Raw genomic sequence first — 22,826 nt, forward strand, 5'->3', positions numbered from 1 at the left:
TTAACCAGCCACCTGATGTAATTATAAGAATAACTGCTGCTTTCAGGTTTCACAACTGATCGAGACATGCATCACACCGTGTTAATTTGTGCACCCAAATTAGGATAAGTATATAGTCTAATCCCGAATTAATTTGTGTTGTTTTACTATCGTTTTAATTCTTCAATTTTAGTTAACTTTACCCACATGTTGATGGGAGTGTTCGGGCAAAGATTTATCTAGAGAAGGTCCTTGGACCTTAACACAGCTCCCCAAGGAATTGGCACTTTGGACGTGTATATTTGGTAGTCAGGCTCCTGCTTGCCTTGTGTGCTGCAATAGGAGCTTGAAGTTAGTTTTGAAGGGTGCCTTTGTGGGGCCTTAGGTGCAGGTCTTGAGGTTTGCAATCAAAACTAACTAAATTCTTAGGCGTGCCCCTGCTATCTCAGTAAAGCAGATGTAGAATAAGTGTGTTTCAAGTCGATTACTTGCGCCCCAAGTTACTCAAACTTCTTGTTATCAAAGGATTGTCACAGATGGGTTAAGTCTGTATTAAGTTCTTTTTCTTGCGTTGTAAAAAAGGACTTTTAGTTCATGATCTTGTATGTTTGAATGGAGGGAGTCCAGAGCCCCTTAAGTCATTTGTTTGTTTCCAAATTGCTCTTAATGAAAACATATCCATTAAGTTAATCAGATCCATATGCAAATGGAACTGTTAAAATAGGAAAACAGGTGGAAATAACTTGAATATATGCTAGAGAATGCATTAAGTAATAGATCTACTAATTCAAAGAACAAACAAAGAGATTTGGGCAAGATTTCACCTTATCTGGCAATGTTGAACTTTTTGCAGCCACTTCTCTTTAAGTTTACAGGGTTTGTATGCTAAAAGGGATGGATGGTAAACAGGTTTATAGGAGGGAATCGATACTACAATACTAAGGGAGGTAGCAGAGCTTTTATACTAGACAAAAGATAGCTTTTATGAGGAAACTATTGCTAAAGAGACTAAATTTAAGTTGATTGCAAGCTTGAAGAGTATGAACTGGCTTGAGAGCAAAGTTTGTATGCTTGTTTGTTTGATTGGTTGAGTATCCTTGACTCTGTTGTCTCCTCTTGCTTTTATAGGCGATTTGGCCCGAGGGTCAGGGCATTGCTCTTGCCCGAAAGCTCTTGGAAAGTAGTGAGTCATCAGCTTTTTTACTTATAATGCCACTGGAAAGTGTTTTTTGGTTGATAATAGGTTAGTCTCAATCACTTGTCACCTCAGTTATAGACACGTGGCTTGTGTCTTGGCTAAGAAGGTTTCAGTTTGTTCTTGGGCTTGATGTTGGTGCTTCGGGCAAGTCTTCCTTTAATTTGACATCCTTGGGCTTTCCTTCATTCAAACTCAATATTCAAATATTAACCCAAACAAGGAGAGCGGGAAGAGTAAACTAGTGACAACATTAGTGAGAAGCGTGCAACTGCTAATTTGACTTGCTTCTCCATAACCATGCTGACATTCAGATTATTCCAGTAATTAGTCAAGCATATTACCCTTCTTCATTAATTTGGATTAACAAATCCTTTTACTGGAAATCAAACGAGAGAATGTCGTAATGTTGTTAAATCAGATGTACACACACTTTCAATAATTAATTGATAACACACCTAATATAATTAAATTTTATTATCCCTAATGAGAATATGTACTGGTACTTAAAGATGAAATGAGTGGTGACAATTAAACTGGTGGCAGCAATCTGCTTTTGTTGTCCCATCTCTATATGCTAATTGCTTTTGAAAGGAACCTTACTATAGTAGTAGAGTGTGATTAGGGATCGGATAGACAAAAGGAATCTATATTACAGATAGCGGTTTGTCAATATATTTTACGTTCTTCACTTTAAATTGAGCATTTTACAATCCTTTTGCTTTTACTGAAGTAATTTAAAACACTAAACAATGAGTGCTAAAATCACTAGCTTAAATATATAATTGAGGTCATTCACTTGATCGATCTGATTCGAACATGCAAGGCACGATGAGATCGGTACCCTAATTAATTAGGGAGATGACCGAACAAAATAGTCAGCTAATTAAAATTTGCAAAAGCACTCCTCGTTTACTTTATATTATCAATATGGTCTTTGTCGTCCCATTATAATTCATTAATCATCTTAAGATGTAAGCATCAATAACGTCCATTAGCACCAAAGATAAGTATTGCGGTTTGTTTTTTTGAGGAAATAAAAGGCACAATATGTTGTTTTTTTCTGTGTTCAGACTATAAACTAATGGGGCAATACCACCTACTCTAACTATATAAGAGGACTTTTAACTTTGGAAGAGAATGTGCATATGTCATTCAATTTTCTAATTTATGTATTCTAATATAATTATATATATATTTAAGTATTAATAGAGATTTATTTATATATTATATAATAAATTTAATTAAAATTAGAAGTCGCCTAGACGTCGCCCACACGCCTAAACGTTAGGTTTCTACTTGCTGCCCGTCGATCATCTTTTAGAACCTTGAATGAGACTACAATAGCATTTATGATAGTAATTTGGTAAATTTTTTCATTAGTATTATCATGTCAAATTGTGCGAAAAACCCCATTTTAAGTTTCACACACTGCTCTTAAAATCTCAAAATGGGTCTGCATGCATGGCTTTATTTTCTTTTTCGTTATTGTTTTGTTCTTTGAAGTTTGACATGATGAGTTATGGTCCCAAAACAGGCACTAGAGTCCAAACATACAAAACATTCATTCCTGATATCAGATTTGCGCCTTTATTTTTTCAATCTATTCCACTCATTATTCTACATCAAAGTGCTAGGTGCTTCCATGAGCCATACATACTTTTAAGTTTATTTACCAAACTTAATCACAAAAGTGTTTTTTAATTGTTATAAAACTATTTTATCTCTCCTATAAACAATCTCAAATATTACATAAGAGCGTTTTCAAGAAATTAAAAGGGTTTGTAACATTCTGGAGAAGCCTGAAATGTGCTACTCTACTTTGTCAGTAATTTCATGATGGGTAGCACTTTCTTTTAAGAATAGATCTGGTTCCATCTTTCTTTCATTAGTTAACCCACTTTTTTCTAATGGGAGTTGTAGAATTTTAGTATTACATTATTTGGAATGGATCTCTCATATTGAGAGATTCTTTGCAATGACATTCAATCATAGAATCTATACATAGCTGCATGAATGACGAGAATTTGTCTTTCAATCGGAAGTGGTGCATATATACGTTGTTTTTTTAAGCCTTACGCCTCTATTGCATATATGCCTGAGTCTCTTCAAAACACTGTTGAGTGCAACTCATTTCTATTAAAATATAAATGTACCTCTAGCAAAACGAGCTTCAAACAAAATTAGAACGATTATGAGCAGAATTAATTCCTACCAACACACTCAACAAACAATAAAACTGCTGTTCATAAAACTTAATTATATATAAGGCCATTCATCTCCATTCAACCATGTACTAAAATAATATACAAGAACAAGTATATATCATATATGTGTGATGGGTGTGGAACTGTGTGGATCGATGCATGTACAAATATTCAAGCATTATATAACAAGTTGCCCACGTGGGTGCGTGACAACATGATGTTTTTATACAAGAACTTGTTGGTTTTAAGATTTCTAAACATCGAATAATAATCTGTACCCTCTGAAGCCTCAAATAGTGCAAGGTTGTCATTTGTATTTTAGCCATCGGCTCAAAACCCTAATTTCAAATCTGTGTAGTGATGTTTCCTTTCCTCCTGTCAAGCGCCGTACCAGCGGAACTCAAGCAACTGGCTGGCCGGCGAAAAGATCTAATAGGCTAGACGTAAAAGATATAGGAAAAAATAGAGTGCACTTCTCAAATTTCAAATTTGTTATATGTTATTACCTTCACTCACTTTAATCTGAAAATTTACCTATAATGTGTTATTGTAGCACAATAAGTCAATCACGCATGGTTACACATCCTAACTTTCTCAAATTACAATACCTGATTGGCTTGTGAGAGGCAACTGGTGTGACTCAAATATGGGCTTGCTAAGATCTAGTACACAAGTATATACGAGAAGATGTATATATTTTCAAAGAGAAAGATGAGACCTGAATATATAGCTAGCTTAGCTAGAATTTATAAATATATATATATAGCATCAAGCAGGAGTTGTGCAATTGGTGCAGTTGCAAGCCTTGGGGACAAAACCGCAAACTCCAAAGGGTTTGTTGGGGAGTTGGCAGTTGATGCCGAAGCAGCAAGGCATGAAGATGCAGGTGGTGGCTGAGCAGCACTTGCACTGCAAGCATAGCTGATACGGCGCTAGCTGCCGCCTTTGTGTATCGTGATGAGTTTTAGTCACGCCATCGATCAATAGCTTATACTCCGTCGAACAGGCGGGATGAAATGTTTCCGTTGTTGTTGATTGGTTTAGGTTTAGCTCATACGTCTCTACTGCATGATAAAAAGAGTAAATATACATGCGATTGTATATAAATTAAGCTTAAGTATTTGTTGCAGAAATTCAAATATATAATTAGTTAACTTACCAGTTGCTGATGCAGGGTTAACGGTTAATAGCAGCCCCATGATGAAGATTAAGAAAACCACCAACTTTATGGTGTTACTGTTCGTGGCGTCGTCCATGTCTGGTAGCTAGCCAAGCAAACACACCAGAGAGAGAGAGAGAGAGAGAGAGAGAGAGAGATGATTGGAGAATGAAACTTTGTGTGTGGTGGGAAGGAGTGGAGGTAGAGATTTGTTGGAGGGAAATGGGACAATGAGAGTGGATATATTTTTTTAATTTTCTTTGGTTCTTAGACTTTTCCTATGTATATATAGTGGAAGTTTTATGAAATTTAAGGTTACTGTTATTTAACTTTTAAAGAACACATATGAAACAAGTAAACATAAAGATAGGAAGATATAAAATAAGGAAACTATAGGTCCAGCGTCCTTCTTGTTAAGCAATGTTCTTGCTTCTCTTGTATACAAATTTGAATTCTTTTTTTTGTTCGAGAAATTTTATGTGTAGTTAAAATACAACTATGTGACTTACTATTCTACTTAATTTATAACACATGAATTTGTTTTATTTGTTAATATACGTACACTAGAAGTAAGACATATCAACCTTGTCATTCATTCTAATTATAATACGTGAAATAATACATTACACAATGACAGAGCTATTATAGGCCCCCACTCAAATTTTTTTGTAGGAAAAAAAAATCTAATGTAGTACTACATGGCTAAGTAATACAACTCACTTAAATGAAATAACATAATCTTGTTAATATTGACAACACCCTACTCTGGATTAATGATTACCCATACACAGACCCGAAATAAATTATAGAGTTGTGAAATCAGATGGGAGATCAAAATGAATGATAAAATGGTTATAAACAGAGGTGGTATTTGATGATACTGATGGGTTGTCTTCGTTAGTCTCGACTAACGAGTAGTACAAATATTTAACCATATTTGTTAATGTTAATGTTACTTTATGGTTTGGAGTTGCCCTATTGAACATAATTTTAATTTTAATGGTAGTTTATGGTTTGGAGATGCCATATTCAACATAATTTCTGGCTTCCTCCCTGACTTGTATTCCTCATACTTACAAAAAATTCCCTTCTCATTAATTATATATAATAGTTTAGACTAGCTCTTGATTTACTGTCATTGTTTGTGTGAAAACACGTTCCAAGGTCCCTCCTCCCTTCGATGTGAGATTCATGCTCAATAACGATACTATATATAACGAGCAAATTCTGTCATTGCAAAAAAGGTTGGGGGATAATTCATACAAAGCACATACAAGTATACAATACAGATGACATTCTCATCTAACTCTGCACGCTGCAGGACCTCCTGGCGATAAATTTGGGTTGGGAGATCGACAAACAACACCCGGACGTACGTTGTTAGAAAACCTGTGATGCGTTCGGTACTCGGGGATTCTGGTCATGGCAAATGGACCGCCAGTTGAGTCGCTAGCTCCGTTGCAACTTTGTAGAGGTTCCAAAGTTTCAACTACATCACTCATTAAGGGCCTTGCTTTGGGGTTTTGACTGAGACAGTAGTATGCCAAGCTGCAGGCCTTCTGTGCTGCTCTGACCGAGTACTGATTCTCCAACCTAGGGTCGATTATTTGTAGCAACTTTCTCTTGTCGTTCAGTTTTGGCCGCGCCCAATCTACCAGGTTCTGCTCCTTGCTTGGTCTCGTCTTGTCAACAGATCTTCTTCCTGTCAAAAGCTCAAGGAGAACAACTCCAAAGCTGTATACGTCACTCCGGGCAGTTAGGTGGCCTGCTCATTTCATATGGATTTCAGAAAAGCAGCACATAAGCATGTACAAAACATGCAAATTAATACCCTTACATTATGTGAACAAGAAAACTAAACACATGGACAACTAATGTCGGCATTTCTTTATCTGCTCATATATATAATTTTGAAGTGAAAAAGGGACCACAGAAATACTTTTAATCAGCAAGTTACAGAGAAGAAATAACAGGGTAAGTGGACACAACAAAACTCTCGAGTCAGATCAACAGGTTCCTCATCACTTCAATAGTAAACTGCATATGAATTGGTTAATCACAGTGAGAGCTCTAATCTTAGATCAACCAGGTCAGAATTGATTACTGATGAGTATTTACCTTAAGGTTTGGGATTCCTACCTAAACAAAAAATGACGATATTTCTGCAGCTCATACATTGTTATCTTTTTAATGAAATTTTAGCAGTTTATAAAAAGATTTGAACAGAAAGCGGATTGAAGCTGACAAGAATCCACGAATTTAAGTACATCTCTAAGCATTTATGAAAAGTTCTGGCCAGAAATTGCAATAGAGCTGCCAAGAATTACGAAATCAATTTCGGTTGCTAGAGAAGCCAAGTTTTTATGAAAAATCTCAACAGAAAGTGCAGTGAAGCCAAGCATTCAGTACTACGTAAAATCAGGGTTTATCACAACCTCTTATGTTTATCACAAGAAGAGAGAATCTCTATATCTCCCCTTCCAAGAACATGCTTTGGAAGTGCCTAACCAGGTGCGGCCTGCCCCTTTAAAAACCTATGAATCTAAATTCTGACTCTTTCTTTCACCAGTGAAAGGACAAAAGTCGAAAGAAAAAGCTTCCATAGCAAGCACAGTGTTTCTAACATGGTATTACCACTGGTGATACCAATCATCCCAAGTTGGCAGTTTTTTCTGAAGCAATCAGAATTTAGAGTTACTAGAACTAAATGTTGTTCATCTTTACCTGAGAAGAATCAAGACCCTTTCCCGCTCAACTAATTCAATCAAAACCATCCATATTCATCATGTTCCAACTACTACATTAACTAATTCAAGAATTTCGAACATGTAAGAACGCGACATACCAGTCATTACATACTCCGGGGCTGCATATCCATAGGTACCCATAACGCGAGTAGATACATGAGTCTCATCCCCTTGAGGTCCAGCTTTAGCAAGCCCGAAATCCGAAAGCTTGGTAGCATAATCCTGCAACATGCAATCAGTGAGACTAATCATTAACACTTAATCTTCTTGTGCAGAAAGAATCTTAAAACTCAAGAAACACAACTTACAGAATCCAGCAAGATATTCGAAGTCTTGAAATCTCGATAAATCACAGGCCTTTCGGCATTGTGAAGAAAAGCAAGCCCCTTGGCAGCTCCCAGAGCAATCATCATCCGCGTCCCCCACAACAATGGGACAGTTGCCTCTAAAAATGTTCACAAAACCCCTAATTAGCAACACCAAATCACCAAAACCCAACACACAAAACATGAAAAATCGAAAGACGAAGAGCTCAATTACTCCGGAAAAGATGATTCTCGAGGCTCCCTCGGAACATGAACTCGTAAACCAGCAATCTGTGATCGTCTTCGCAGCAGTATCCAATCAATTTCACGAGATTGGGGTGACGGAGCTGGCCGAGGAAGTTGACCTCCGTCAGCCACTCGCGGTGGCCCTGGAAGCCCTCCTTGTTGAGGACCTTGACGGCGACAGGCAGAGATTTCAACCCGACCCGAACGTTCTCGTCAATGTAGCCCTTGTACACCGTCCCGAAGCCGCCTTCCCCCAAAATGTAGTCGGAGCGGAAGCTCTTAGTAATGGTCTCGAGCTCGAAGAGCGTGAAGGCGATGACGTGCGTGTACAGTACCGCATTCTTCCGCGCGTCCTCGAAGTTGCGTGGCGTCGAAGGATCGATCAGATCTGAAATCGAACGGCTGTGATTCTGCTTCCTCTCGCCGCCGCCGTTCTTCACCAGAGTGCTCAGCTGCTGAACTGCTCAGTCAAAAAAAGCCATAAGTCAAACCCCATAGGCCAAAAGCTGAAAAATCATAAAATCCCAAGATTTAAGCAGAAAGATCTGGACTTTTGAAGTTATCTGGAGCTAGCAAAGCACCAACCTTGAGCATTGGTCACCACAGCTGATTCTTCCCTCGTGCCGCAGTTCCCCATCTTGACTTAATTTGACCGTTACAAGTAGCAGAAAAAGCACTTCCAGCAGAAGCAGTAAGTAAAAGCAGAAGTTGCTGAGGATGATGAAGTTGTTGTGCTGCTCCGACTCTGCTGGTGGTGCAGAGTCTCATTCTTCAACGGCTTTCGCTTTTCTCCTCCTCCCCTCACCTGCTAATTACTTACTAATACTAATTAACTACTGTAATTAGTAAGTAATCACTATTTTTTAACCGACAAGCAAATTATGGGGTTTTAATCAGAAAATTACAGGGCCAAAAGGGTAAAGAAAATACGGGTTCCTTCTGCAAGTCCCAGTGGCGGTTGAAGGTGCAAGCTTTAAAATCTGGGTTCTCCTTACGCTCTGTGACGGGAGAAGCTTTGATGGTGATTGACCTATGGCTCTGGATCTCCTCTCTCTCTCTCTCTCTCCCCCTCTCCCTGTTTCTCTCTCTCTCTCTCTCTCTCTCTCTCTCTCTTCGCTGTTACAGTTTGTAGGGACCCCTTTTGGTTTTAATTGCTTTCTTTCCAATTATGTCTAACAGACAGATTCCGTTTTGTTGCCAATTGGGGCAAAAGCTCGAAAGGCCCAAGTTGAAGAACTGAAGGGCTACAAGAGAAGCCTTGTCCAATAATTCTTTGTCCCCCAAGTTGTGAGGAATTAATTCTCGTTATATCTTCTTCGTTATAATCAATATCATTCTTTTTTTTTTTTTTTTCAAATCGTGTTTTTTCATCATAGTTTATATATTATTTTTACAAAAATTTAATAAAAATAGATATGTTTAATTATTTATATGTATTGAATAAGTGAACGGTCTATCAAGAAGATCTTAATTATTACCAAATTGTTGCTTGTTCGATACAGATTGATAACTTCAAGGTCTCTAATTTAAGTAATTTCTTTTTCTAAAGAGGATATGTGCTACCACATTATCACTAGCCTAAAGCCCATTCTCCCATCCCTTAAAATAGATAATATTGTTTGTTAAAAATAAAAAAAAAATGATATATGCTGCTTTTATTGGAAAAAAAAATATATTCATAAGCTCTATTTTTAGAATTTCTTTTATCGTAAACACGTTAAACTTTTTCTTTTATAAAATCAAGTGTTACACATTGAAAAAATATTTAGAAGTATTTCTATTTGGAAAGTGCTTTTCCAAAATGCGATTCTATGAACTATAAACGCTTCCAAACTTTTACGTTCCACATAGTAATAAGGTTTTAATTATCAGATAACGCTTTTAGTACTTCCCGAAGCAATTTTAAAGACACACACACTTCCTTAAATCACTAATTGGGGCAAAAGTTGAAAAAGGCCCAATTTGAAGGACTGAATCTTGGGCCCTCAGGCCTGCCCACTAACCCAGAAGGCGTTATCCAGATAAGGAGTGACAAAACAGGAAGAACAGAACCAGAGATATTGTTGTATGGTTTTGCAATGGCGACGACAATGGCATTGGCAACGGCTACCGGAGTAGCAGAAACCTGCAGATGGAGCATGGCGTCTCTGAAGGCGGCGCTGCCACCCCCGCCCGAGAGGTTCACCGTTCCTACCGCTTCTTCTTCTTCTTCGGCAACGTGCGGCCATCGGAGCCTGCGCCTCAGCGTCGGACTCCGCAAACCTGAGCTCCAATTCGGGTCTTTCTCGGGTCTCTCTCCCCTGAACCCGCTCCTCTCCCTCGGCCTCTCCGGTACCACTCTCTTCCCCGTCACTTCTGTTTCCTTTTGTTGCTGAATTTTCTGTTTTTATCAATGGTGGCAACTGGGTTCGTATTCTCGAGTGCAATTATGTATCTTTTTGCATTATTTCAGCACAATATGGTATATTTCTGCGTTATCCTCTTCAGTTTTGGTATATTTGTGGATTATTTTAGTTCGATTTCGTACATTTGTGCATTATTTTAGTTCAATCGAGTATTTTTGTGCATTATTTAGCTCAATTGTTTAACTTTGAATGTTTTCAGTTTTCATTTCCTTCAGCAAACAGTTTAATTGCATCCGCGGCAACGTTGTTTATACTTCCTCCAAAGTAACTCTAGTTTTCAAAATTCATTTGTGTTGAGTTCCGATTTCGGAATGTAGTTCAAATTGTTTGGGGACTTTTACATTGGGAATTTATGTATCTTTGTTCATTGTTTCAGCTCACACTGTGGTATCTTTGTGCATTATTTCAGCTCAATTTCATATCTTTGTTCAGTTCAGTCTTGTATCTTTGTATGTTTTCCTTCTCTTCACAGTACTTCAATTGCGCTGTAGCAACACATTTTTTATTTCTAAGGCCTCATTGATAGCCATTTACGTTTCTTGTGCTAGATATAGAGAGAAAGTGTGTGAAAATGACGAATTGAGAAGTATGAAGGGAGGCGGTAGGAGTGAGGAGGGAAAACAGCTTAAAATTTTGGTATTCAGTCTTCAATTTTTGTTTCATTCCATACACATTGTTCCTTTACCCTTCTTCACTCCTCCTTTCTTCCACATATTGTTCCTCTATCTGTAGCACAACAAATGAAAAGTAGAAACAAAAATGAAATGGTTTTCAAACGGGCCCTAAATGACTTCTGGTGTTCATTTTCAACTTGGTGTTCAGCTTCTATGTCAACGATGTAGTTCGGGTGGTTTTGGGACTTCCAAAACGGGAAATCCATACTGCATTGCATTGTAGATTTTGTTTATCTTACTTTCATCCAGAAGTTATTTACTGTCACGTTTATGTTTAGATGGTTTTGGGACTTCCAAAACGAGAAATCCGTACTGCATTACATTGTGGATTTTGTATCTTACTTTCATCCAGAGGTTATTTACTGTCACGTTTCTGTTTAGATATGTTTATATGGTTTTGGGACTTCCGAAACAGGAAATCCATACTGTATTAGATTTTGTTTATCTTACTTTCATCCAGAGGTCATTTACTGTCACGTTTCTGTTTAGATATATTGAGATGGTTTTGGGACTTCCGAAACGGGAAATCCATACTGCATTACATTGTGGATTTTGTATCTTACTTTCAACCGGAGGTTATTTAATGTCACGTTTCTGTTTAGATATGTTTAGATGGTTTCGGGACTTCTGAAGTGGGAAATCCATACTGCATTGCATTGTGGATTTTGTTTATCTTACTGTCACTCCAGAGATTATTTACTGTCAAGTTTCTGTTTGGATGGTTTTGGGACTTCTGAAACGTGAAATCCACTCTGCATTGCGTTGTGGATTTTGTCTGTTTACTGTCACGTTTCTGAATAGATATGTTTTCTGTCAGTTGGTGTCTATTGGCAGGACCCACAAATGCTTTTTTCTGTCTTGCAGAGTCCACGAGTTTTGAACACAACTTCACCATCATTGATAATGGTGGTCGTATTTCTGCCATGAGACATGGCAGGAAAGTTCCTAAGCTCAACAGGCCTCCTGACCAGAGGAAAGCACTTCTTCGAGGCCTCACAACTCAGCTCCTTAAACACGGACGCATCAAAACTACCCGAGCAAGGGCAAGTGCTATGAGGAAGTACGTGGACAAGATGATCACACTGGCCAAGGATGGATCTCTCCATAAGAGGAGACAAGCGCTGGGATACATCTACGAGAAACAGATTGTCCATGCTTTGTTTGCAGAGGTACCTGACAGATATGGGGAGCGGAATGGTGGCTATACAAGAATCATCAGAACTCTGCCAAGGCGAGGGGACAATGCACCCATGGCATACATTGAACTCGTGTAGGTCTGTAATTCATTTCAATTTTGAATTTGTGTAGGTCCGAGCGTTTTTTCACATCTTCCTGGAATTTTATGAAATATCTAACGGCATTAGTTCTTATGGAAGCATGCATTTCCAGCCTATGTTTAAGCTCATTCTCGCGTTTTGCCCCTTAAATCTTTACATCTGTAGACTGCGGTTCATCGATAGGTCAGTTAATTCATATTTATAGGTCATTGGCGCAATCTGATATCTTTTTTGTGTGTTTATTTTTCCTCATGCTTACTTCCTTTGATCTTACCTCTGCTGTGTTAGTGCTCTTATGTAAAACTTACCCCGTTATATGGATCCTTGGGGTTGATTTTGTATGTGTATTAGCATTGCAATGTTTGTAAATTATCCCATCAATGTCCTATAAAGTTATCAATTATCCATCTCGAGATGGTTTTTCCCTTCATGTATCACTCGGCACTTTGCAGTGTAGAGTACGCCAAAAGTTATAACTTTGGGTGCGTAAAATTCAAAGGGAACGTGAATATAACATGTAATAAAAAGGTGAATTGTTATTGACACTCTTAAGTTTATAAAAAGCTAAACAGAAAATTTATTTAAGGAGGAGTTCCGATGACATTTTCGGAGCCTTAGCCTCGTGCTACCTTCTCAAGAAAAAAGAAATTCTTCGGACTTCCTTCTTCTTCAAGAGTGTTTCCACAATCCGTTTGAAAGTTTTACATTTCCAGTAATGTTCTTCTGGTTGGATAACATTTTTCTTGAAGGTCCATTCAAACTTGCCAGATTCCGAATACCGGACACGATGTGTTCTTGGTCAATCACATTGCCATAGTGTTCGAGGGCAATCAAGCTCCGAGTACAACTGTGAATACTAGGGTTACTCGCCACCACCGGGTCTCTCGGAAATAACATTGGATATGTCGCATGTTTTATGGAATGATATCTTACGTCGAAAAACAATGCACTGCCGTCAGAATCCAAGAAAAAAATGCCGTGCTCCCACTGACCACAACCAGCAATCCACGAATAATCCCTGAGCGTATGACCATGAACCCGAAGATCTATGGCGTATTCAAGCGTCCACTCGTTTTTTTCATAATTTTTTAGCGCCCATATCTCAGCATGCGTACCTGTGACGGCCAAAAACGCCATATAGCCTCTCAGAATAAATAGATGCATATTCCACCTTGTTTGAATAGGATGGGGAGTGCAATAGAACTCCTCTTTCTTGAAGTCGAAAGAAGTTATACGGCTCTCTTTTAGTTAAAGTAATTGTCGATCCGTTGAAGCAACCAATGCATATCTCCGTTTGCAAATAAATTTGTTGAGCTTAAATCATAAGGAGGAACTGAGCGTATCTTCCGCCACGAGCTTGTGCCCAAGACAAGAACTTGGGCCACGATATTGTTCTGCATCTCTGCAGAAACACGAATAATTTTATGAGTGCTGGTTAAATCATCAAATCCCATACCGTACACATCATAACGGTGTTCTACGGGAACTTGGACGTCACTCATCGGGAGTGGTAAAACTTGTCCCTTAAAAGGATCAAATAAGATGCAGAAGTTCCCAACTGTAAAGCAAAACAAGTTGCAGAAAACAAATTGTTGAACGATCCGAGCGTTGAAACTGTCGAATCCAATCTCTGAGACAATTGCATGTTTTCTCTCTTTCAAGGAGGAGTTGCCATCGTATTCGAATAATTGTACTGCCGCTAAAGAAGCCATGCCGATGTTATCAATAAGTATAAGTTGAGGTACTTCAGCAACAGCATTGGTAGCAGTAAGTAACCGCGTGTGAAGTGTAACGAAAGACTGGCCGTCAACTATGTTCTTCATGATCTTGGACAAACGTCGAATGTGATAAAGTGACTTTAAAGGCAGTCTCGAAAGGATGTTGACGAGGATTTCGTAAGGTAAGTCAGTTAACTTGGTGTGCTTCCGGCGTCGTCTCAGTCTAAGCTTCTTCAACCAAGCAATATTGGCTCTCATGATTTCCAACTTCTCCAATCCTACTGAGTCGAATATATTTGTGTTCTTCGTTTACACACATACACACACACGCATATATATAGGGATATTTTGGATTAGCTTTCTCCTTTTGCATGCTCATTGGCAAGGGAATTCGGAAATAGGAAAGGTAAGAAAATCGGGATGGAATAGGGAAGTTATAATTTCTGTCGCAGTTGAAAGAAGAGGAACAAAATCTGTTTTCTAAAAGGAAAGAACAAAAAATCAAAACAGAATAAAGAAACCTTCCTTACATTATTTTCTTTATTTTCTTTGTGTTGAGCCGTTTTGGTTGATCTTTTGTACCCGAGACACATATGGATTTCAAACTCGATATGCATAAAAAGTTTCGAATTCGAGACGTATAGGAGTTTTGAACCTAAAACGTACAGAGAAGTTTCGATTACAAAGAAAGAAAAACAGTTGTATTACGAAATGCGTGTTCACCTTGAAAATTTCTTTTAACCTTGTAGGAAAAAGTGGCTAGCTACTTATCCGCACGTGGAAGGGATAATAAAATTAGCATGTCCTCACAACAATATTAAGAAATTAAATTTCTAAACCAAATTTTGTAAACAAAATGATGTGAATGTTGATTATTGAATTATTAATTAAGTGTTGATTAACATGCTTATTTTCTATTGTGACACATCACTTTATTTGTAAATTTTGTTTTAAATTTCGGTTTCCCTGGCATTAACCTTCCTCACAGGCAAACAGGAACGTGCTTGGATGGGGTATCCAGTACGATAATGTGTGTCGATACAGTAAAATTTTAAAAATTAGGTAAGGATACGTCAAATAAAATACTATATGTTATTTAAAATATATTTTATATGTTCATATTTCATCATATACGTTAAATCACAAAAGAGTAAAACATTAATGTTTATTTTTAACATCAATAAAATACAATTGTGTCTAGTCTTTTTTATTCTTGAGATTGGTCCTCGCCTCTTTCAGAGCCGGAATGATTATCCTTGCCCTATGGGGCTACATCCATTTGTAAATGTCCCGATCAGTCTACCAACCTCAGAAGAACAACAGAATTTAAAAACGACAACAACCCAAATTCTTCGATCAAATTTAAGAAGTATCTTGGTTTTATAAGTATCCGATTGTCAACAACACAAAAAAGTCGACGATACTCCAAATAGAGTATCTGATACGTATCGGAAGGTATTGCACAGTGTAAGTACGTATCCGACATATACTCACCCCTGTCCAAATTTGAAGTCTCGATGCAACATAATCTATATCTTTCTATTATTTGAAGCAAATTTTAAAAATAAAAAAAAAATAAAAAAAAACAGTAAAAATATATAGCAACATAACATCTAACAAAATTGGGAGCTTAATTATTGGAGCTCCAAATTTATTAAAAAAATTCTTCCTACTCTTTCTTCTACTTCAAGAATGTTCTTGTTGATCAATTTACGCTTCCGGTAATGTGCTTCTGATTGAATAGCATTTTTTTTCAAAGTCCATTTGAACTCGCCGGATTCCAAATATTATTAACACGGAACAACATTTGTTCTTGGTCAATCACATTGCCATAGTGTTTGAGGGAAATCAGGCCCGGAGTACAACTGTGAATACTAGGCACAATATTCACCACTGGGCTTCTAGGACGAGGACATAACACTGGATAGGTCACATCTTTGATGGAATCACATCTTACATCGAAAAACAATGCATTTCGGCGAGAATCTAAGAAAAAAATGCCATGCTCCCACTGACCACAACCAGCAATCCTCGAATAATCCTCAAGTGTACGACCATGAACCAGAAGATCTATGGCGTGTTCACGCGTCCACTCTTTTCTTTCATAGTTTTTCAGCATCCATATCTCAACCTGCGTACCTGTGATGGCCATAAATGCCATAAATCTGCTCAGAATAAATAGGTGCATATTCCGCGTTGATTGAATAGGATGTGGAGTGCAATAGAACTCCTCTTTCTTGAAGTCGAAAGAAATTATACAACTTTCTGTTTTACTTGAGAATTCGTCGACCAGATGAATCAACCAATGCATGTCTCCATTTGCAGATAATAAGCTTATTGATGTATTTAAAAGATAAGGAGGAACTGAGGGTATCTTCCGCCACGAGCTTGTGCCCAAGACAAGAACTTGGGCCTCCATATTGTTTTGGGTATTTACAGCAACACGAATAATTTTATGGGTGCTGGTTAAATGATCAAATCCCATACCATACACACCATAGCGTTCTTTGGGATCTTGGACGTCAATCATTGGTAGTGGCAGAACTTCTCCCTTAAAAGGATCAAATAAGACAGCGTACGGGCTTCCATACTTCGATAAGTTCTCAACGGTGAAGAAAAACAAGTTGCAGAAAACAAATTGTCGATTGCTCCAAGGATTGACCGTGAGTCCAATCTCTGAGACAACTGCACGTTTGCTCTTTTCCAAAGAGGAGTTGCCATCGTATTCAAATAATTGTACAGCCGCAAAAGAAGTCACGCCGATGTTATTAATAAGTATAAGTTGAGGTACTTCAGCAACAGCATTGGTAGCAGTAAGTAACTGCGTGTGAAGTGTAACGAAAGACTGGTCGTCAACTATGTTCTTCAAGATCTTGGATAAACGTCGAATGCGATAAAGTGACTTTACAGGTAATCTCGTAAGGATATTGACGAGGATGTCTAAAGGTAAGTCAGTTAAGTTGGTGTGTTTCCGGCATCGTCTCAGTCTAAACTTCTTCAACCAAGCAATATTGGCTCTCATGATTTGCAACATCTCCAGTCTTACAGAGTCGAATATCTTTGTGTTTCTCCTCACTTACACACACACACACACGTATATGTATAGGGATATTTTGGATTAGCCTTCTCCTTTTGCATGCTAATTGGCACTGGAATTGAGTAACAGGAAAGATATAGTTGAACGAAGAGAAACAAAATCTGTTTTCTAAAAGGAAGGAAAAGATTTGACCAACAAAAAGGAAAGAAAAGAAACTAAATAAAATAGTTAAGTTCTTTATTTTCTTTGTGTTGGTCTCTTTTGTTCCTTCTTTCTTTTTCCCTTTTTTTTTTTTTTTTTTTTTTTGGGGCTTCGGCCTGGTCAGAAACATAAGGGAAGTGATTCCGCATAATCATTTTTTCTCCTTACACATTCCGTGCATTTCTGAACTTCAAATTGAAAAATCAAAGAATAATCAATGTATATAAATAAATAGAAATGTATAATCAAGTGCAACGAAGTTTACCAACTATCCATAGTTTAGAAAAACAAAATAATGTCTTTTAAATTCGAGAGTTGTTATTAGTATTCTGTCATCCACTTTGACTTTCGTTCTTTACTTTTTACGTTAGAGAAGAGCGTAAGATGACAAATGGTTCATTAACCAAGTCAAATCCTTTTCATGATTCATGCAATGATCTTAAATCTGGATGTCTGGCTCAATATATGTCTTAATGTCATTGGCATGCATTTGATCATTGTTTTCTAAATTTGTTTGTTTGGAACTTGGAAATAGTTAGCCACTGTTGGTGACACAGTTCCCTCTGCGAGTGTGGTGAACATTTGTCAGTTTCAAAGTGTCTTTCGATACCTTAAGGAAGGCATCAGGCTCTTTAAATAGATGATTGTGATTTTAGGAGTGCCACTGTTGACTTATACCAATAAAAATGTTGAGTTACATTGTTATTTGAATGAAAAGTTGCACCACAAGTAAAACTAAGCTTCTAATCAATGGAATGTGTCATGGATGGGTTATAATCCATGTTAGATCCTTTTCTATGGATTGTTTGTAAAAGCAACTTAAATATTTTTTTTATGTATGCCAAATAATAACCACAAACTGACCAACTCTTGGATTGAACCAGTTTGTAGTTTTTATACTAGTTTGATCACAAAAATGCATTAAAAGTTGTATGAAAGTGAAACAACATAATGGAAATGATGTTAAATACTTAGTAAATATCCAACTACAGAATAAGAACTTGAAAGAAATACAAATTACAAGGGATCGGGCAAACTTCTTTTGCAGTTGAGCAAGTTATTGATAGCTAAATATAAACTAAAAAAGCGCTTTAAATGAACTTTTCTTAAAGAAAATATATACTACAGAGAATGTAGCAGAACTAAAACATAAATACAAGTACAAAGATGCTTTATTAAAAGGGGTTTGGAAAGAAAAATTCATCTAAAGCCTCTTTAAGATGTAATACATTTTTTAGTCTCTTAAGATGTAAGAGTTGGAAAGAAACTTTTTTAAGATGTAAGAAACTTTTTAGTTGTAAGAGTTGAGTGTAACTTCTCTTTTGTCTTACTGTTGCCTTATATAGAACTAGCATTCCTTCTAGTTTAAGTCTCCATCTCAAATAATTCTCTCTTCTTCCAATTGTTAATGTGATATTAGACAAGGGATAAGAATTTACATCTCAACTTGAGCTTGTTACTTCGATAAAACTACCAAAATGCCATGACAAAGTACTTTTTCTCTGTAAAAACTAACCCGGTTTTTTTTCTTTTTTTTCGGAGAACAACTAGGTTAACTAAACTATAGGGACAAGGATTGTCTGCCCTTTCACTTTCGATGCCTTTTTTTGTGTGATCACGGTTAAGCCACGTCAACATTTTATATTACTATTTATTTTTGTCTTATTATATCTATAAAAAAAATAATTAAAATATTGACGTGACTTAACCATGATCACATAAAACAAGAAGGTACGGAACGACATCGAAAATGGAAGCGCAGACAATCCTTGTCCAAACTATAGAGCGTGATTACCGCTCGCAATGCAACGTGGAAAGCACTTTTGAAATCTCCTAGACCTGTTCACCGTGCATTTCTAATAAAAATAAATACTCACATAGAATTTGATCGAAATAAAGGCAGTTGGGCCTTGGACATGCCTAACTTTATTTTAAGTCCAATTAGCCATAACAAATATTAAGAGCGTTGATTTTCACACTTTTATTTTTTTCTTTATGAACTTCTTTTTAAGTTTTCGTTCTTTAATTCTCTTTTGATTTATTTAATTTTGTCCAAGAGATAGAAATGCATGTGGAAAAAAAAGGAGTTCAAAAATCGCTTCTTAAAAGCATTTTCCCAATGCCAAGATTTGGATTGTAGGAAGGGAGTTTTCACACAGCTGATTTTTGAAGGTAGTAGCGATCAATAAAAATTAAAGCTCAAAATGTTACAGTTGGTTTTCTATGCTTTGTGTTCATACTTCCACCTAATAAGTACATAATACTTGTCTGTGTGCTTGTGGCCGCGCGTATATATATATTTCTATGTGTCTAAGGGCACCTTTGTGCTCGAAGCCTTGCTGCAGATGTCGACAGGGGGTGTTTAAGAGCTTATTAGTTGTTTTGCAGATGGCAGTATTGCTTGGGATTGGAATAATTAGGAAAAGTCGACGTCATATCATTTCTCATCCAGGACAAACCGACAAAGGACTGAAGTGACTGAATCTAAACTGGCTCTCTCATCCCCTACGCGTAACGGACTAATTAGTCCAGCAGTCCTTCTCAGCGCATGCAGATCTGATGCTGTCTTGCTTAAAAATTTGACTCAAACCCTTAGACCCGTCTCCACCGGATCATTGTGCGTTGTAGTTTTGACTGCTGCACGTTGCTGTTCGAGTTGGCTGGACGTTTTGGACCATATGAAACATGCGCGGCCGCAATTCTAAAGCTAACACACGTTTATTTCTCGATACTTACCTTTATGCATGCGCTCATGAGCGCACAGAAGATATTTTTTGAATCAAGGCATACTATGCACGACTTACATGTTTTAAATATATTTATATGCATAAATTGGCAAAAGAAAAGTCAAATATTTGAAGTAAATAGATCATGCTAGAAGAAACCCCTCATAAACCAATTAAAGCAGCTGAATCCACATAATAAAATTGGTCTGTATTGAATTTATATTAAGAATAGAGAAAATAATATTTAATAAACAACTGATTGAATCACATTATTGCTAGCCTATTGTAAGACTAAGCTCATCCCCTTTCCCCTTAGTATAGATAATATCGTTTGTTTAAAAAAAAATTTATTTGACAACTAATTTAATCACATTATTATCTGTGTGCGAAAGACATTTTTTATAACCGGCATTATAAACCTCTTAATGTTTTCAACGTGATTAAAAATATAGCATTTTTGAAGTTTTTTGTTTGAGGGGCATTTTTGTCTAATTATTTTGGGTGAAGTTTGTAAACCTAAAAAACACTGTTCATTGGGCCCTGGCTTTATATATAAAGAAGATTATCATCCTGTCGGTCTGATATTTTCTCTTGATGGTTCATCTTCTACAGTTTTACATTTGGGTTAGCACATGAAATGTGTATAAATAGTAAGCATAACCTTGGGATTACACTTCTTGTTACAAAAATAATACGGTAAATGTTATTGCACATATTTTTTACCTCTTACACACATCTCTCAATTTTATATCAAATGAATTGATTTAGAAAATCGAATGAATTATGCATTTGACAATGGGCCATGCTAGGAAAACTAAATTTGTAGGCACAATTTGCAAAATAAATGATGTGTCACCAACTGGAATGAGCATGTACGTTTGTCAACGCTTAAATTATAATCAAATCATCAACTTCTATGTCATTTAGTTTACAAAATTTTGTTTATAATTTAGTCTCCCTAGCATTATTCATTGACAATTAAGTATAATCTTGGAGCTATTATTTTTTGTGTTGTTTGTATGATCCAAGATATAGAGAACCTCGTAGTTATGAGATAGTCTCTGTGAATTTATGATATGTGACAATTGAATTTGAATATATGGATGTCCATCCATTGGTATGGAGATCTAGGGTTAGGACATGGTAGGAGTGGCAAATTCGAACACAAGTAACGTAGTTTAAATTGTAATAGTTTGTACTACAAAAACTAACAATATTGTTCAATAATCTAATGAGTTGTTAGCATGAGTACCAGTTATTTTAATTTTATCGTTGTGCTAGAGGATGATTGTTAGCACTAAAATATTCACTCTTTCATTTCTATTTATTTGATTAGCGAGGAGCGCATGCGACTTAGTGTCAATGGTAGCTCCCAGTTATATCATTTGGTGCAACAATGAACATGTTGATTGACATATAAAAGGGTAAATCATAACACAAACCATTGCCAACCCTAGGCTAGGCATTCTCTTTAATTGCTTTTTGTAAAGAGAAAATCGACCTCTGACCTAATTTGATATATTTGACATGACCATATTTCCTCATTCACCTTCACTACTTGAACACATCCAAAGGTTTAATTGAACTTTTTTAATTCAACTTTATGTACAAACATATTTCTACTTTGGTAGGTCGTGATTCTCATACTCCTAATGATCTTGATGAATTCTTTCTTTTTCTCTTGCTTGTTAATTTTTCTTTGAGTTAATCTATTTCAAAGCTAGAGCGGAAAAAGTGTAGGAGAAAAACGAAAGAGTACAGAAATCACCCTTATACTTGTGCTACAAACATGTCATAGAAACAAAGGAATATGTATCACGTATACAAGTCGACTCTGGTCCAAGTGCAGAAAGCATATAAGCAAAAGGGCAATCATGAAAAGGTAGATTTTTGTGACATAAACACAAGGCTATCGATCGTTGAGAGGTTGATTCATGTTTTGGAATGGAATTAAAGAATCGATTTCATATTTTTGGGATCGGAATTTTATCATTGATTCATGGTGTTATTTGGTAAGAATAGTTGGTGGAAGTGGAGGAATTGGAATTCGAATATTGAGGTCCTTTCACTCGAAGGCCCCAAGCCTCCCACCACCACACACACCATACAAATGCGCATGTCCTTTTCAGCGTGATCATGTTTTCCTCTGTTCCACCTCCTTATTTGTATCAATTTCAATCCCTTTTATGCATTCTATCCATATCATCATGTAAATACATTTTTTTAGCAGGGCATTTTCGCTCACCATCTTATTTATTATCGTTAACATTGAATAAGTTTAAATTTTTGAACTTTATGTTTATCCACTACACAGACTTCAAAATTTCAACTCATACTACAAAAAAATAGGTCATTACCGATGAAGATTTTCCGACGGCACAAAGAAACCGTCATAAAAAGCACTTTTGCAACCATAAAATATGAATCATTGGTAACATGGCACGAAACAAAATTTTATTACCAATACACATAATGTCCTCAAAAAAAGTCTCAAGTTTCGTCGGAAATGCAATTTTGTTTGGCGGGAAGACTTGAGGCTAGTTGTACTAACGACGAATAAAATTCTTATCAGAAATAGAATTTCCACAGGTTTACTCATGCTGATTTTAGCATCGCTATTACTTGAAGGTGATGAACAAAGATATTCCCTTTTTGCAGCGATCAGTGAAAATTTCATTAAAATCTTCACCAAACTTGCTAATTGGTACAATGCCCAACCCCAGCCAGCTACCCATGATTCTAAACACGGTTTCTAACTTTCTACTGTGTGGAATATTGATGGGCAGTCCCCACACCCATGTGTTCTTGTCTTCTGGTGTTGGAAATGGAATCCAGTGATAATTCATCGGTTGGGCTCTTCAAAATGTGTTGTTGTTGTTTCATGCGAAATGATATTGTAGCGATATTTCATGAAAATGACGCGCAATTTTAATGAATATTTTTTGTTTTT

The 22,826-nt window shown here is 36.8% G+C and overlaps 4 protein-coding genes across 6 annotated transcripts; 1 reads left to right on the forward strand and 3 right to left on the reverse strand.

The window, feature by feature from the left end:
- Window positions 1-5,728: 5,728 nt before the first annotated feature.
- LOC137744906 (putative serine/threonine-protein kinase PBL8) lies at window positions 5,729-8,997 on the reverse strand. 3 transcript variants are annotated; one of them, XM_088681423.1, is made up of 6 exons: window positions 8,744-8,975; window positions 8,424-8,643; window positions 7,828-8,298; window positions 7,596-7,732; window positions 7,386-7,509; window positions 5,729-6,305 (listed from the first exon to the last, which is right to left on the reverse strand). In XM_088681423.1, the coding sequence occupies exons 2-6, from the start codon at window positions 8,473-8,475 to the stop codon at window positions 5,839-5,841; spliced, it is 1,251 nt and encodes a 416-aa protein (XP_088537549.1). In that variant the 5' UTR covers window positions 8,476-8,643; window positions 8,744-8,975; the 3' UTR covers window positions 5,729-5,838. The 3 variants fall into 3 exon arrangements, with proteins under 3 accessions (XP_088537549.1, XP_068340822.2, XP_068340821.2); XM_068484721.2 differs by having other exon boundaries at window positions 8,424-8,646; XM_068484720.2 differs by having other exon boundaries at window positions 8,424-8,997.
- Window positions 8,998-9,871: 874 nt separating this feature from the next.
- Window positions 9,872-12,322, forward strand: LOC137744908 (large ribosomal subunit protein bL17c). The gene is made up of 2 exons (XM_068484722.2): window positions 9,872-10,169; window positions 11,782-12,322. Exons 1-2 carry the CDS (start codon window positions 9,917-9,919, stop codon window positions 12,189-12,191), a joined length of 663 nt encoding a protein of 220 aa, XP_068340823.2. The 5' UTR covers window positions 9,872-9,916; the 3' UTR covers window positions 12,192-12,322.
- Window positions 12,323-13,438: 1,116 nt separating this feature from the next.
- LOC148692207 (F-box/kelch-repeat protein At3g06240-like) lies at window positions 13,439-14,170 on the reverse strand. Its single transcript, XM_088681644.1, has one exon. It carries the CDS (start codon window positions 14,168-14,170, stop codon window positions 13,439-13,441), a length of 732 nt encoding a protein of 243 aa, XP_088537770.1.
- A 1,495-nt stretch (window positions 14,171-15,665) lies between these two features.
- LOC137745539 (putative F-box protein At1g46984) lies at window positions 15,666-16,946 on the reverse strand. Its single transcript, XM_068485499.2, has one exon. It carries the CDS (start codon window positions 16,944-16,946, stop codon window positions 15,666-15,668), a length of 1,281 nt encoding a protein of 426 aa, XP_068341600.2.
- Between the last annotated feature and the right edge of the window lie 5,880 nt (window positions 16,947-22,826).

This window comes from Pyrus communis, chromosome 12 (genome assembly GCF_041283825.1).
Source record: "Pyrus communis isolate YQ-2024b chromosome 12, ASM4128382v1, whole genome shotgun sequence".
Classification (NCBI taxonomy): Eukaryota; Viridiplantae; Streptophyta; class Magnoliopsida; order Rosales; family Rosaceae; genus Pyrus; species Pyrus communis.